The following is a 13,834-nucleotide window of genomic DNA, read 5'->3' on the forward strand; positions in this document are numbered from 1 at the left end:
CTCTGAGTGGTTGACATCAGTAGCCAGGCACCATCTAGTTCTTCTGGTCTCATGGTCATGTAGGCTGAGGATGACATGGTCTACCAGTCCCTTGGACTAACTCAAACAGAGTATTTAAAGCCTGACATTTGATCAGTTGAGGCATATATATATATATATATATATATATGCCCATGAAACCAACACCTCAACGCATGGAAGACATGCCCATCACCCCAACCTAATATCTCCTTGTACCCCTTTGTATACTGGTCTGCTTACTGTCTTTAAGGTTAGTTTTCATTTTCTAGAATGTTATATAAATACATAGTATGAACTGACTTCTTTCTCTCAACATATTTTTTTAATTCCTCCATATTTTTTGTGTATCAATGATTCACTCAAAATTTAAAACTCCTGCTTTTCAAAAGACACTGTCATTTAAAAAAAAAGAAAGAAAAGAAAAGAAAACTTAAAAAGCAAACCACAGACTGGGAGAAAATATTTGCAAAGCATAGATTCCACAAAACTCTTGCATCTGGAACATACAAATATCTTTAACTGAACAATGAAAACATAAGCATTCCAATAACGACATTGCCCAAAGGAAGTGTGTGGGTACTTCAGCAAAGACACCCGGAGGGAACTAAGCACTTGAAGAGTTGCTGAACATCATCCCTCCCTGGGAAAATGCAGGTCAAAAGCATACTTACTGACAGATACATCTCCCTACCCACAACCAAAAGCAAAACCACACTGCTGCTTGCCACAGAGTCAATTCCACCTCAGAGCAATCCTATAGGACCGAGTACAACTGCCCCCTGGGGTTTCCCAAGCTGTCTATCTTTGACAGAAGCAGCCTGCCACATCGTTCTCCAGAGCAGCAGTTGCTGGGCTCACACTGACCGTTTTCTGGTTCTCAGCGGAGTGCTTCACCGCTGGGCCACTAGGGTTCCTATGCTCACAGCAATAGCTAACAATTAAAAGTCTGACCATATGAGATGTTGGTGGGGATGTGGGGCAACTGGAACTCCTGCACACTGCTGGTGGGAACGTAAAATGGTACAACCGCATTGGAAGAATTTGGAAGTTTCTTCAAAGAAATAACCCAGCCACGCCACTCCTGGGTATTACCCAAGAAAATGGAACTGGAAGTGCTGTCGTTTGGACTTGTATGTAAGTATTTATAATTGTGGGGGGAGGATCCACAAAAAAACAAATTTCCTTCAACGGGTGGTTGGATAAAGAGATTATAGGCTACCCATGCAATGGAGTATTCTTCTCGCTGCTGCCCAGTCCGCTTATGCAGAACAGAACGGCCCCAGTGTTCCCAAGGCTGGGACCTTTTGGAAGCACATAGCAGCAGGCCATCTTCGGAGGCACCCAGGGGTAGGTTTGAACCGCCAACCTTTTGAATAATAGTCAAGTTCTTAGCTGTTTGGACCACCCAGGGGCTTCTCACTGTGGAATACTCCTCAGCAATCAAAATAAATGTTTGCTTAATGGGTAAACAAGCGTATTATTATGAGGTTATATGAATTATGAATGAACGCAACACTGCGTGCACGCTCTTCGAATAATCCGAGTACCTGCAATACTGCATTTTTACACTAGGTGGCGACAAAGCCCGGTCATTTCTAGTTCCATTGGTTGGCAGCTTCTGTGGCTATCCCGCCTGGCGGTAGCAGGCAAACCGGGATAGACCGTACCCTCACTGAGCAGGTGGCATAGCAGAGGCCTGGGGACAGCAGGAAGCACTCTCACGTTTGCCCGCTTGACGGAGCCAGGATTTGATCCGTGTCTCCAAGATTTCTGGGCTTCCAAATTAACACCCCAAGTCATCCTCCCGGGTCTTATTTCCCCACATGCCACTTATTCCCCTCAATCCTGCCAGTCTCCTAGTTTCACTGTCAACTATTCCTCTGATGCTGGGTGGGGTGAGCTTTACAGATGAGCTGAGGCTTGAGAGTGAAGGCTGGGGAGTCCAGACTCCACAGGTCTCAGCCACTTAGCAGGATGGTGTATAGAAGATACGCCTGGGGTGGGTTTATTACCAAGGTTCGTAGCATAGTGCCAAAGGCACTTGACTGCTCACCAGAAGGCTGACCAGCCACTCCTTGGAAGGAAGGTTGGGCAAACCTACTTCCGTAGTGATACTGCCTCGGAAACCCAAGGAGGGGTCGCTATGAGTCGGGTTTGACTCGACGGCACGTAACAACAACAACAACAAAGCCCCTTGGTTACAGGAGCTCTGGTGGTATAGTCGTTAAGGCATTTGGCTACTAACCAAAAGGTTGGTGGTTCAAATACACCAGCTTCTCCATGGAGCAACAATGTGGTGGTCTGCCACATTCCAAGATTTACAGCCTTGGAAAATCAATAGGGGTCACTATGAGTTGGAATTGACTTGATGGCAGTGTGTTTGAGTTTTGAGTCCCTTGGTTGGACATACCTGTTCAAGTCACTTTATACTGGTCCCTTCTTGTGGTAGTTAAGGTTATGTGTCAACTTGGCTGGGCCTGCTTTTGAGTGTCTGGGCAACTGGATGTAGTTATTCCCAGGGGTGTGATTGGTAGTTAACTCCATGGTGGAATCTACCGCAGCAGCTGAGTAGCTGCTTTAGGGATGTGGGCCGCTTCCGGTGTAGAAACAGCAGCTCTGAGGAAGGTCTCCAGCTGATGGCACACTTGGACCCTGCACGTAACCGAGTCTTCATTCAGCAGCCTGCCGTGCTCTGCTGACCTTGGGACTTGTTATGGACTTGAATCAATGGCCTGCCACGTAGTTTGGTAACATTGGGACTGTGTGTGCCATTTTATTTGTCGACATTGGGTTTCTCAGCCTCAGCGGGCAGCAGCTGCCTGAGTGAAGAAAAGCCTCCAGCTTCAGTGGGACGGAAGCAGGAGGCAGAGCTGAAGCCCAAGGTTGAGGGGCTTTCACCCAGCTCCTAGGGCCTGGCCCTTGGAACTCGGACTTAAAGCCTCCAAAACTATAAAAGAATAAACTCCTAGAACCATCCTGTGTGTTGTATATTCCTATCCAAGTGGCACTAAGCAACCCAAACACTTCCCCACTCCCATTTTGTGTTTAGAGGGTGGGAGTGACTTCTGGCCTAAGTGTCTGGCTTTCACAATCCTGCCTGGTTTTGAACCTGCTTTAGTTAGGGACCATGTGGCCCCTGGCAACCTCCAGCCCCTGCTTTGCTCTCCAGTGAAGTCCTTGTGCTTCCAGAGAGCAAAGGCCAAAGTACCTGAGACAACGTGGGAGAGACTCTTCTGTGAGACTCAGGTTTGGCACTGATGGAGAACAGCACTTAACCAGGCCCAAGGCCATGCAGCATCTACTTTGATGTCCATAACTAGGTACTGGGCTGCCCCATGGCCAGTCCCTGTCCATGGCTTAGAGGCTAGTTAGGTTCAGAGCCCGTCTGCTATGGACCTCTGGCAAGTCCTTTCCCTTTGAGGACTGTTGCATCGTCTTTAAGAACATCCTATACCCTGAAGGAAAACACCAACGTGGTTGTTCGAAAACCAAGGCTGAAACCCCAGCTTTGCCGACTTGGCCAAGTGACTCAACCAGGACCTGCTTCCCCATCTGTGAAAATGATGCCTTCCAGCTGTTTGCTGAGGGGTTCACCTTACAGCTGGGAACCTTACTCTAATGACCTATAAGGTAAAGGAGGGCTGAACACCAGCAAAGGCACTCCATGTGCAACAGTCACCACGGATGCAGGTCAGTCCTCTCCACAGCCAGGTGGTACCCCAACCGACCTTTCCCAGTGACAACAGGGGCCCCATGACCAACTTGCTGCATTTGGGTTATTTGGCCACGGAGAACCAGTAAGGGTCAATGCATATTACCCAGAAATTCAGGGAGGGCCCCAGAGCTTTTTTTCCCCACCCCTGACCCCAGGAGTTTCTGGTGGTGTGTTAAGGCATGACTGCTAGCCAGAAGGTTGGTGGTTTAAACCCACCTGCTGCTCTGGGGAAGGAAGACGGGGTGCGGCAGCAGTCAGACAATCTACTTCCTTTAAGATTTACCACCTTGGAAACCCAGTGGGGGTTGCTTGAGTTATAATCAACTCCACAGCATTTTTTTTTTTTTTTTTTTTTGAGAGCCTCTGAAGATACCTAGGTGAAATTATCATTAAGCACTGGGCTAATGGAAAAGTCAGCAGTTCAAACCCACCAGCCTGTCTGCAAGAGACAAGACCCGATACTGTGTCCTCGGAAACCCCAGAAGGCTGCTGTCACACAGGGTCACTGAGCTGGAACAGCCTGCGCTGTGCACACTACAGCGTGGCTCTCAACACACAAAGGGTTTTTCAGCGCAGCGGGTATGCCCCCCCACTGTTATCCTCATGAGGGTCCACAGCCATCTTCTCAGCCACTTTGTGAAGTAGGTTATGGATTTTGGGAGATGTCACTCACCCAACAACCCTTTCTTTCCCAAGTCCCTTTCCCAGAGTGGAAGACTGGGCTGTAACAGGGTAGGTAGGGGTCATAGCACACAAACACCCTTCTCCCCCCACACACACTGCTAAGCCCCTCGGTTCATACACAAAACCACACCAAGGAAGAGTTTTCTAATGTTTATTTTGATAAAACATGAGGTTTTTAAACGGAGAGGTGTCTGCCAACAGTAGCTGCAATGGAAACCCTGAAATTAGAAACAAGCGTTATTACAGTAAGTCACAGGTAGAAATCTATCGCCCAGTCCAGGACTCTGGTGATGATAAGAGGTCTAGTTGCAACCAAGCTCACTATTATCCCCATGACAAGTCCAGAGCCCCTCCAGTGCCTGCTAAGAGAATGGAACATCTGAGTGGGTCAAGCCAAGACGCCGCAGGGATTTGAACCCCGTCCTGGAAACCAGGAGTGCCAACCACCAGCGTCTTTTGCTTTTTTTTTTTCTTAAGCTGGAAAAGGCCAAAAAGCAAAACCTGAGAAAACAAAAGCTTTTGTTTTCTCAGGAAAAGAAAAACCTTTACAGCCCTAGAAGAGCACTGGAGGTCTGCTTCAGCCAAGAAGCTAGAGCTTGGTCAAGTCTGTCAAATTCACCTGAAAAAGCCTGAGCAGAGAATTTTGCAAATCCCACCCCATCAACAGCCCTGGCCACTAAAGTACAATGCCTCTCTACCTGGACACTCCCTCCCCATAGCATGAGGATCCTTAAAACATGTTACTTCTTCACCAGTTTCAGTTGCTGGATGATGACCCATGTTTGGCTTAAAGCCGTTCACAGCTAGAGTTTTAACAACAATGTTCTGTTAACTGATAGGCAACTTAACAGCCTCTCTAGCAGCGCAACCCACCAAAGACCTGGCCACCACTGTTACCTTCAAACCGATTAGGGGTCATGCCCACAAGGATCCAAGCTACCGGATGCATCGAGGTGAGGGGTGAAGGGTCTGCGCTAGGCCAGAGGCAGGGAGTAGCGATGTGGCAGAGAAGTCACTTGAGGGGAGACCTTGCTTTTAGCAGGCTTCTGGAAAAGCTAGGGAGAACCAGTTGCCCGCTTTCCCTCCCCTCAAAGTGTGGGAGTTACAGGAGCCGCTATGAAAGCTGCTCACTGGACGCCAGGCAGCCCAGGGGAACACGGGTTGTTACTGCTGCACTGCGTCTTCCCAAAACCCGAGGCCAGTCCTCTAAGAGCATTGGTTTCCAAGGCCACCAGGTTGAACCTTAGTGTAATAGTGCTTTGTTGTGTCTCTTGCCACAGGAAGGCAGGCTCCGGGGGTTGTCCTACTTTTAAGCCTTCGGTGCCTTTAATGAGGGGTACCTGGAAAATCTTAAAGAAAGGCTTAGCGCCCACCTCACCCCTCCACCCCACTGTCAACACACGACTTGCTCACATGCTCTCAGCGTAAAGCTCAACCACCTAAAGCAACACTGGCAATCGATGACCCGTAACTCATCTAACTTTGTATGGAAATAGAGAAAAGCTGGTTCACCTGTTGTCATCATTTTGTCCACTGGAGAGTTCAACTGGAAGCTCCTTCTATTAAAGTCTGAAGAATACCATCTGAAAGAACTAGCGGTTCCCCAGCCCCACATTTCAACATGGACTGTTTGGTTGCTTAAATATTCAAAGTAAATAAGCTACTTTTCCTTACTGGGTCTGGCTCCTTTGGCCCTTCGCATACGTGGTCTGCTGTTGTGAGTGGTCCTGCGTGTAAGAATGAAAGACCGAGGGAGGGGGAGAGAGACCCACACAGACAAGGCACTAAGACCATTGGACTGACACACGTGTTCACTTCACTTGCCAGTTCAAGCTCTTCGATACTCCTTTGCAATTTAGTTCTTGTCACTGATTTTAAGTTCCATCTGGAAAAGACTAAAGGCTTCAGTGGCCCCCCCACCCCCCTAACAAAGGGAACAAGAAGCATTTTACCTAAAGCAGCACAGCCCAAGGTACTGTTTCAATGACAAACACGACTGCTTAAAGCGGCAGAGACCAACACCCAGCCTCACTCAGCCGCAGCTCCTTCCACAATCACTACTCCAAGCACTGGGGACCAACTTTGACTCATACGGCAGTCGTGTCACAATGCAGCCTACTAGCAGCGGGTCACAACAGTACTGTGGATTATGTGCCAAAAGAACAGACCTGAGGTCAGACAACTGCGTCCTCCGTAGTCTGCAAAAAAAAGCTAGAACAAGTGAGCCCCGCCCCCCCTCCCCTCCAAACACAGGGAATTGGACTAAGTGTGCGTGTCACTCACTGCACGGTCTCACACTAGAGGAGCAGAAGGCAGAGGCAAGCGCTTAGACACAAGTCAAAATCCTCAACAGCTTCGTGAAGGCCTCTGCAAAGGAAATGCTTTAAAAACCCACTCGCCCCAAATGGCTAACGGAGGTCAGGAGATCAACGCTGGCTAACACTAGATGGAATGAGGAAAGCATTTAAAGTCAACATGCAAACTCCGGCACAGTGAACACTACCTTTGTTACTCTGCGTTCCAACCGTCCATGAACAGCCCTGACTCTCTGAAAACAAAACATGTAGTTACCTGGTCCTCTGATCATTATCTCCCACCTGTCTAAGAGGTACTTATGTTCCTTATTTAGAGGGAAATAGTAATTGCGCATCACTTTTACGAAGGAGTAAGTTTTCCTGCCTTAAAAAGTTAAATTCCTTCTTCCGCTCAACTCCTGATCTTGTCCATTAAAGAGTGTTCGCAAAGTTTCTGAAAGATCAGAGAAGAATCCCCCCAAGATTGCCCAACACTAACTACAGACAAACAGCATTTTATTTAAATAAGGAGACAGTTTCTAAAAACATACATTCTCTAGTAAAAGGTTTTATTCTTTTGAATAATTTAATGGTTTCTGCACAAACACTATACAATGCAACACAACATTTAGCCTTTATCAAGATTTAACACATCCGATTCTCGTGACCGTATTATGCTAGCTTTCAGAGGGTCTTCCGATTCAATGTTAAAGCAATTTCCTTTACAACTTCGGTAAACACTACCATATTATTAAGGCCACTAACCTCTTGCAAGGCTCTGAAGAAATTACTTGCCTCTGATCAAGATGTGCGATCTCATCCTCACGGAAGCCCAGAGGCTCTAGACCTAGTTAAAAGGCTAGATGGGAAACTCCCCAATCCTGGAATCCCCTAGGGAAGGGGTCAGGAGTCCTGAAGGCCTCCACAGCTTACAGATAGCAGGCACTGGGCCCTAACATGCAATTCTGCAGATGCAAGTGAACTTATCTGTTAACAGCTGCCTGCTGTTTTCTGTTCCCAGATGAAATGAAGCAACTCTTCTGATTACTTATGAAGATAAAACCTGTCTGAGGCAAACGAAAGATTGGCACAGAGCACAGCCTCCTCAATCCACTTGATCCCACTCATCTCTGATTTATTTTCAGCTTCTTTGATTCCAGGGTTAATGTGGTAAAAATCGTTTTCATCTCTTTCTTTTATGCTGCTTTTGTAAAAGCAGTATTGAAATGGACATTTTGATCTTCATTGCAAGTATTTCTCATCAATTCATTTATTTTTTTTGTGGGTATAGCTTGGTAAGCCAAGCTGTAACTTTTAAATGGCAGATTCCATAGCTTTAAATTGGTAGCTTTCATTTGCCCTTTTTTTTTTTTTTTTTGCATATCCAGACATAAGGATTCTGTTCATCAGTGGTAAACATCTTTTAATGCCTTTTCCCCAATGGAGATATGAAATACAATCTTTTCTGCCTTTACTTATCATTCACCAAGGAGCTGTTCCCTCTGCATCTAGGCCATCATATTGCCAGGCTGGTTATGACTCAGATGATGTTATCTGAAAAAAGTCTACAGAAAAAAAAAAGGTTTCCCCCTCCCTCATCAACAAAAGCCCACCCTCTAGAAACATTGAGCTATCACAATTCCTCATCAGTGGTTTACAGATATAGAAGATGCAGTTTTAAAACATACAATTTAAATTGAGGCATACCTTAACGTCTTGTTTGCAGTCACATGAGAAAACATTTCTCCTACACTAAAAACTTGCTTACACACAACTGAAAATAGAAGCTTACTTGATAATATATTATCTACCATCAGAAGAAATCCCTTCAGGATCATTAAGCCACTTCCTTTGCTCTGAAGTTCCTACAGTAGTATTAAGTTATATTAAATCACCTGAAAAAAATTCCAAAAGAGAACCACACACACTACCATATCCAAACAACGGTACCATTTAAAAAATGTTTTTACCTAACGAGGTCAGCCCAGTAGGCCAGGATCAAACCCCCCATCCAATGTCCTTCTTTTTGCCTAGGCCCTATACTTTTTATTAAAGAGTAACAGGTAACGGACCAAATGGTTACCTTTCTTGCCCAAGTTAATGCACTGGTACACCCAGGAGGTCTTAACTTGCCCAGTGGTCCAATTAACAGAGAAAACAAATCTAAAGCATTGGGAGTTACTTGCCAACTTTGAAGTTGAGATTTCTTTAGTTTTTCATCCTAAGTATTTTAAGTGCTCTGGGATGAGATATCTGAAATCATAAACTAAACAATTACCTAAACCCAACCCCCCCCAATCCCAACCGTAACAGGCACTGTCAGTAACTGAATTTTGTCCCTCCCCTTAACAAAACAGGTATTTTAAAAGGTCTTATTTGAAAACTTAACTTCAACGTTTGGCCTAGTCAAGCTCTTCTGATGGTCTCCTGAGATGACTAAGAACCAAAGCTGCACTGCGCTGTACTTTTCAGCTTCAACTGGGCATACGCTTCCAAAGAAAAAAGCTGCTCCAATCCTTGGAGATGATGTTGCCAATAGCAGAGCAGTACAATCCTTCTCTAACCCAGTTTGTCAATAATACTATAGCATCTGTGGAAAATCTTAGAAAAAAACATTTCCTCCCCCCCCCCTTCTCTTCCCTGTGATGACCACCCCAAAATACTTCAAATAAAAACATCAAGTTTAAGGGATTGCATTGCATACTTAAAAAAAATCTCAAAGGTGGGAAAGTTATTATCTACCAGCCATTTATTTCTCCAATGGACAGCTCCTCCACAGACCTCAAAGCGAGCTACTGATGCTCTAGTGTCTACACCTGCTTGTTAATCTGTGGTGGTCTGATTATCCTGATACTGGATTTTCTTTTTTTCTGTGACCTTGAGTCACGTGTCTTTGGGATTCTAGACCTAAAGGGAAAAGAATTCAGAACATATTTGCCCTCCCACACACAAAAAATAACTTTGCCCCACGGACTTACACACCCAAACTCTATACTTCGAAGCTTCATCTTTAACCAAGCTGTTAAAAGTAACTGCTTACAAATTTGCTGGAATTTTCTCGAGGTTGGTTTTAGAATTTGTTTTTCCTCAATTTAAGTTTTTTTTTTTTTTTAAGACAAAAACTTGCCATCTACCATTTCTCCGGCCTTGGCAGTCTGCCCTCAAAAGCTTCAGACAAGATGCATGAGAACACAAGCCTGAAAAAGAGAAACCTACGACACCCGGAAATCGGCCTACACCCTCGTAAGACAGCCCTTTACCGAAGTACACAAGTCCCGGTACCATTAGAAAAGCATTTAAGTAAAGGTGGGTTACCAAACTTCAGTTACGGAGAACACACGAACACAGAGCCGAGGCGGACTCGCCTTTACCGCTCGCTTGCTCGCTCCCTTGCTCCCCGGCGCCCGCTGCTCTAGGCTCAGCTACCATCTACACGCCGCTGCCGCCGCCTCCACGCTGCCCGCCGGCTGCAGCCAAAGCTGCAGCGGCCGCTCCTTTCCTGGCCTCCTCGCCTAGCTTCACACCAGCGTGCACGCCTTCCTTCTTCCTAGCTCCTCCACCACACCGGCTCCTGGGCTGCTCTTCCTAGGCCACCGCGCACCGCCGCCGACTGCTCGGGTCCCGCGCCATCACCGCTCCTGGCTCCTAGCCGCACTCCCCGCCCGGGGCAGCTGCCACTAACGCTAGTCCTCAGGGCTCACACACCTCAGCTCAGAGTCCCACGCGAAATAGTAAGCGGGTATTTAATCTTGATCTTGCACTCCAATTTAGTTAAAGTCCTTTCGATTTTTAAAGGTAAACTAAGCTCCCGTACTAAAAATTTCTCAAATTCTAACTGTTCAACATGCTTTGCTGTAAGAAAAATATTGCAGTCCTTCTTGCCTCCCTTTCAAGCTTCAAGCTCTTCCTCTAAGTCGGTCCTGGGTCTACGGTCTGCTAAACGCCCTCATCTTCTGAAACCCTTAACTTTCTGCATCACCAGAAATTGAACTGACGGTCTTTTAAAAGAAACACATTCAATCTTTTAAAAACTGACTTCCCTCCTGCTTTTCCTCAGTGCTTGTAATTTCACTTTTCAAGTTTTCTATCTTCTATTTTTTTCCGTCTATCTTCTTCTATGCTTCTGTCCAGTAGTGGACCTAGTTGTTTTCTATGAGGAATACTTCCATTTTCTTATTTTCTATCTTGATCCTATCTTCTAGTCTTCTAAATTTGTACCTTGCCCTTGTTCGGTTCTGTTTCCTTGTCTAAATATTTCTTTCTTTCTTCTAAAGGCATACTGGTTTATCTTCCAGTTTTTCTATCTTCCCTAAGAATTTCTTCACCTTCTGTACTTCTGAGTTTTCCACTTCAAATTTCTACTTGTCTCCAAATTGTTTTTATCCTATCACTCCCAATTAGCCTTTTCTATTTTGGTTTCTTTTTAGCAAACGGTAGGCTAAAAATTTAACTTGACCATAGACTTCGAATGACGCGATCATTGCTACGCCATCCATTTGAAGGCCTGTTTACTACCTTCAATTTAACCCCTTTTTTAATTAAAAAAAACTTCCCTCGAATTATTTTAATCACCTACACCGTAACTATTTAAACATTCAGGCTGTTTCAATCACTCATTTTAACCTCATCTGAAAGATTTTCAATTTAAGGTTTTCCTGAATTCTGGGCTCCTAGCAATCTTTTGAAGAAATTTTTACTCCATAAAGAAGCTTCATTTCCTAACCTCCGCCATACTCTGAAATAATTTTTTCTTCTTCCTTCTCAGACTACCTTTTATACAAGCCTTCATTATTTTAAAATAAGATCTACCTAATGCTAAAGAACTGTTTAACTGCTCTCCCTATTTACATTTCTTACGAGCTACTTTAATTCCTGACCTTCCTTTTTAAAAAAAAAAACACTTATCTGCCAGTTTCACAAGCAAAGCCTCCTATCTCCTCCGCTGTCGCTGCGCTCGCTGTCTGAATGCCTGCCGCAGGACCGGGGAGTGGCGTATTTATAGACGGTGACGACTCACACCCTTCTGATTTGCAACAACCTTCCGCCGCTTTTGTGAGGGAAGCAAAAGTAGTTCCTGTTAATCATTAAAAATAATTTCTGGTTATAAGACTTTTCAAGTTTTCCGTAAGTTTGTGTAACTTGTTGCAAACTACATACCGAGAAATATTTTATTTAGAATAAGTAAGTTTTAAATGAAAATTTAGTCAAAAAACATTACATTTCAAATGGGTATCAAACAGCTCACAAAGACTCGGGAGTCATTACTTGGGAATTTTTTAATAGCTCTTAAAAGACTTTCTGCGTTATCTTGGGCTATACTAGGTACTATTTACTGCTTTTTGAAGGAAGATCAAAATGGCTTTGTTGATGGCCTTAATATCCATTACGTAACTGAGACTCGTAATTGCAGACCGCAGCCATTTTAGAAGCAGCTGAGTAAAAATGTCGGCGTTCATCTCCAACTGCTTGAAACTTTGTGAGCTGCTTATGAGCTTACACTACACATTTTGATTCTTTTTATTCGAGAAATCTGAGAAATATAGGGTTATCTGAAAATTGTTTTTTTATGTAAAAGCCACTACTAGACATTTCTCAATAACCTTAGCCAAAATATATTCATTCTTCCGTTTCCTATAAAGCTGATGTCCAAACCAAGGGTTTTAAAATCTGAGGCATTTGGGGGTTTAACTCTTCGGTGTTATTTTCAATTTTTTTTGTTGTTGTTGTTGCTATTAACTTCTAGCAGACCCCTATACTTGGTTACCTACCCAGACATTCTGAATTGAGCTTGGATTAAACTCTGTTCCTTCCAAATGTGAACCATTTTTAAACTTTCAGATGCTCATGAAAGCTCTCAGAATGTCAATCTGCAAGTAGTTTTGTCTCAGAAAACACAGCAAGCCGAGGAGCATGTTCTCAGATGTGTAATAAGCCATTGTTTATGGTTTCCTAGTCTCTATTGTTTTTATACAGATTCTGCATTATCGCTGTTTTAACTCCAACTTTAAAAGTAGTAAAAAGTTTCTCTCCAAACCCAAAAAAGTATTTTCTTTCTCTTCAGTTTGGAAAGCTTTGCTTAAAATCACCCTTTGGATTTCCCAACTTAAAAGATAAACTAAATTGACCACGGGGAATATAAAAATTTGATCATGGGTCTCAAGAATTCTAAGTGAAACCTTGGTGTACAAGCTCTAAAGAGTTAAATAAAAATGTGGTGGGCTTCTCAGACGTGCATCTCAAAACAGTTTTAACGGCTGCCGAGGAGCCGGGTCACAGCGACACCAGCGTCCACCTCAACTCTGCTCTCCCAAGAACCCTCGAGCTGCCGAGATTGTAGAAGTGTGTGGCGGGAGGTACTTAGAGGCCATGGGCTGTTTGCGGCCTTCTAGGGGAACGGTGTGACGAACCTCAGAGCTGTGGGAGCTAAGGCTCGCAAACAGGCGGGGAGGGGCACGACGCGAGCACTGTCCGCCCTGCCCCCTAGACCCGCGCAAGGATACGCGGGCCGTGAGTCGCCGCCGCCTTCCTTTGTGAGGCGTCAGCTCGCGGGCTGGCGCCTCTGGTTCTAACCGGCTCCAGCCGGTCCTGGCCGCCTTGGGGAGCGGTGGCGGTTGGCGCAGTGTGTTATTGCGCATGCGCGCCCTGCCCCCATGGCCTGTTGGCGTCTGAGGAAAAGGTGTGGGGGAAGGGCCGCGGTAGCGCCCTGGGGGGGGGTTTCTAATCTGTCCCTCAGATTTTTCACCCAACATTGGCGTCTCTTCCTTTATTACGGCCCATGTTCTTCCCTTTTCGACCCAGTCTTCCATCCTCTCTTGTCTTTGCCCTTTCCTTCTTACTGTCCATTGTCATAGTGAAAAATTAGTACATGATCCCCTTGTAATTATCACATGCTGTTCCTTACTCGGGAGCTCTGGTAGCGTAATCCCTAAGGCATTTGACTACTGAGGCTGCCGGTTCAAACCCACCAGCCACTCCCCGGAAGGAAGACTAGGCAATCTATTTCCATAAAGATTTATCCCCTAGAAAACCCAAAGGGGGTCGCTATGAGTTGGTATCAACTTGACAGCAGTTAGTTGGGTTTGGTTTAAATCATTCTTTTATGTCTTTGTTTGCCACCAGG

The 13,834-nt window shown here is 45.2% G+C and overlaps 1 protein-coding gene across 1 annotated transcript in view; it reads right to left on the reverse strand.

The window, feature by feature from the left end:
* SCYL1 (SCY1 like pseudokinase 1) overlaps window positions 1-13,349 on the reverse strand; it is a 41,473-nt gene extending 28,124 nt beyond the window's left edge. Inside the window, exon 1 of the mRNA XM_042781513.1 lies at window positions 13,215-13,349. Within this exon, the coding sequence (XP_042637447.1) occupies window positions 13,215-13,349 (135 nt within the window). The remainder of the gene's footprint in view (window positions 1-13,214) is intronic.
* Window positions 13,350-13,834: the final 485 nt, after the last annotated feature.

The sequence above is a fragment of the Orycteropus afer genome, unplaced genomic scaffold (genome assembly GCF_000298275.1).
Source record: "Orycteropus afer afer isolate SDZICR_OR568_19922 unplaced genomic scaffold, OryAfe1.0 scaffold00130, whole genome shotgun sequence".
Classification (NCBI taxonomy): domain Eukaryota; kingdom Metazoa; phylum Chordata; class Mammalia; order Tubulidentata; family Orycteropodidae; genus Orycteropus; species Orycteropus afer.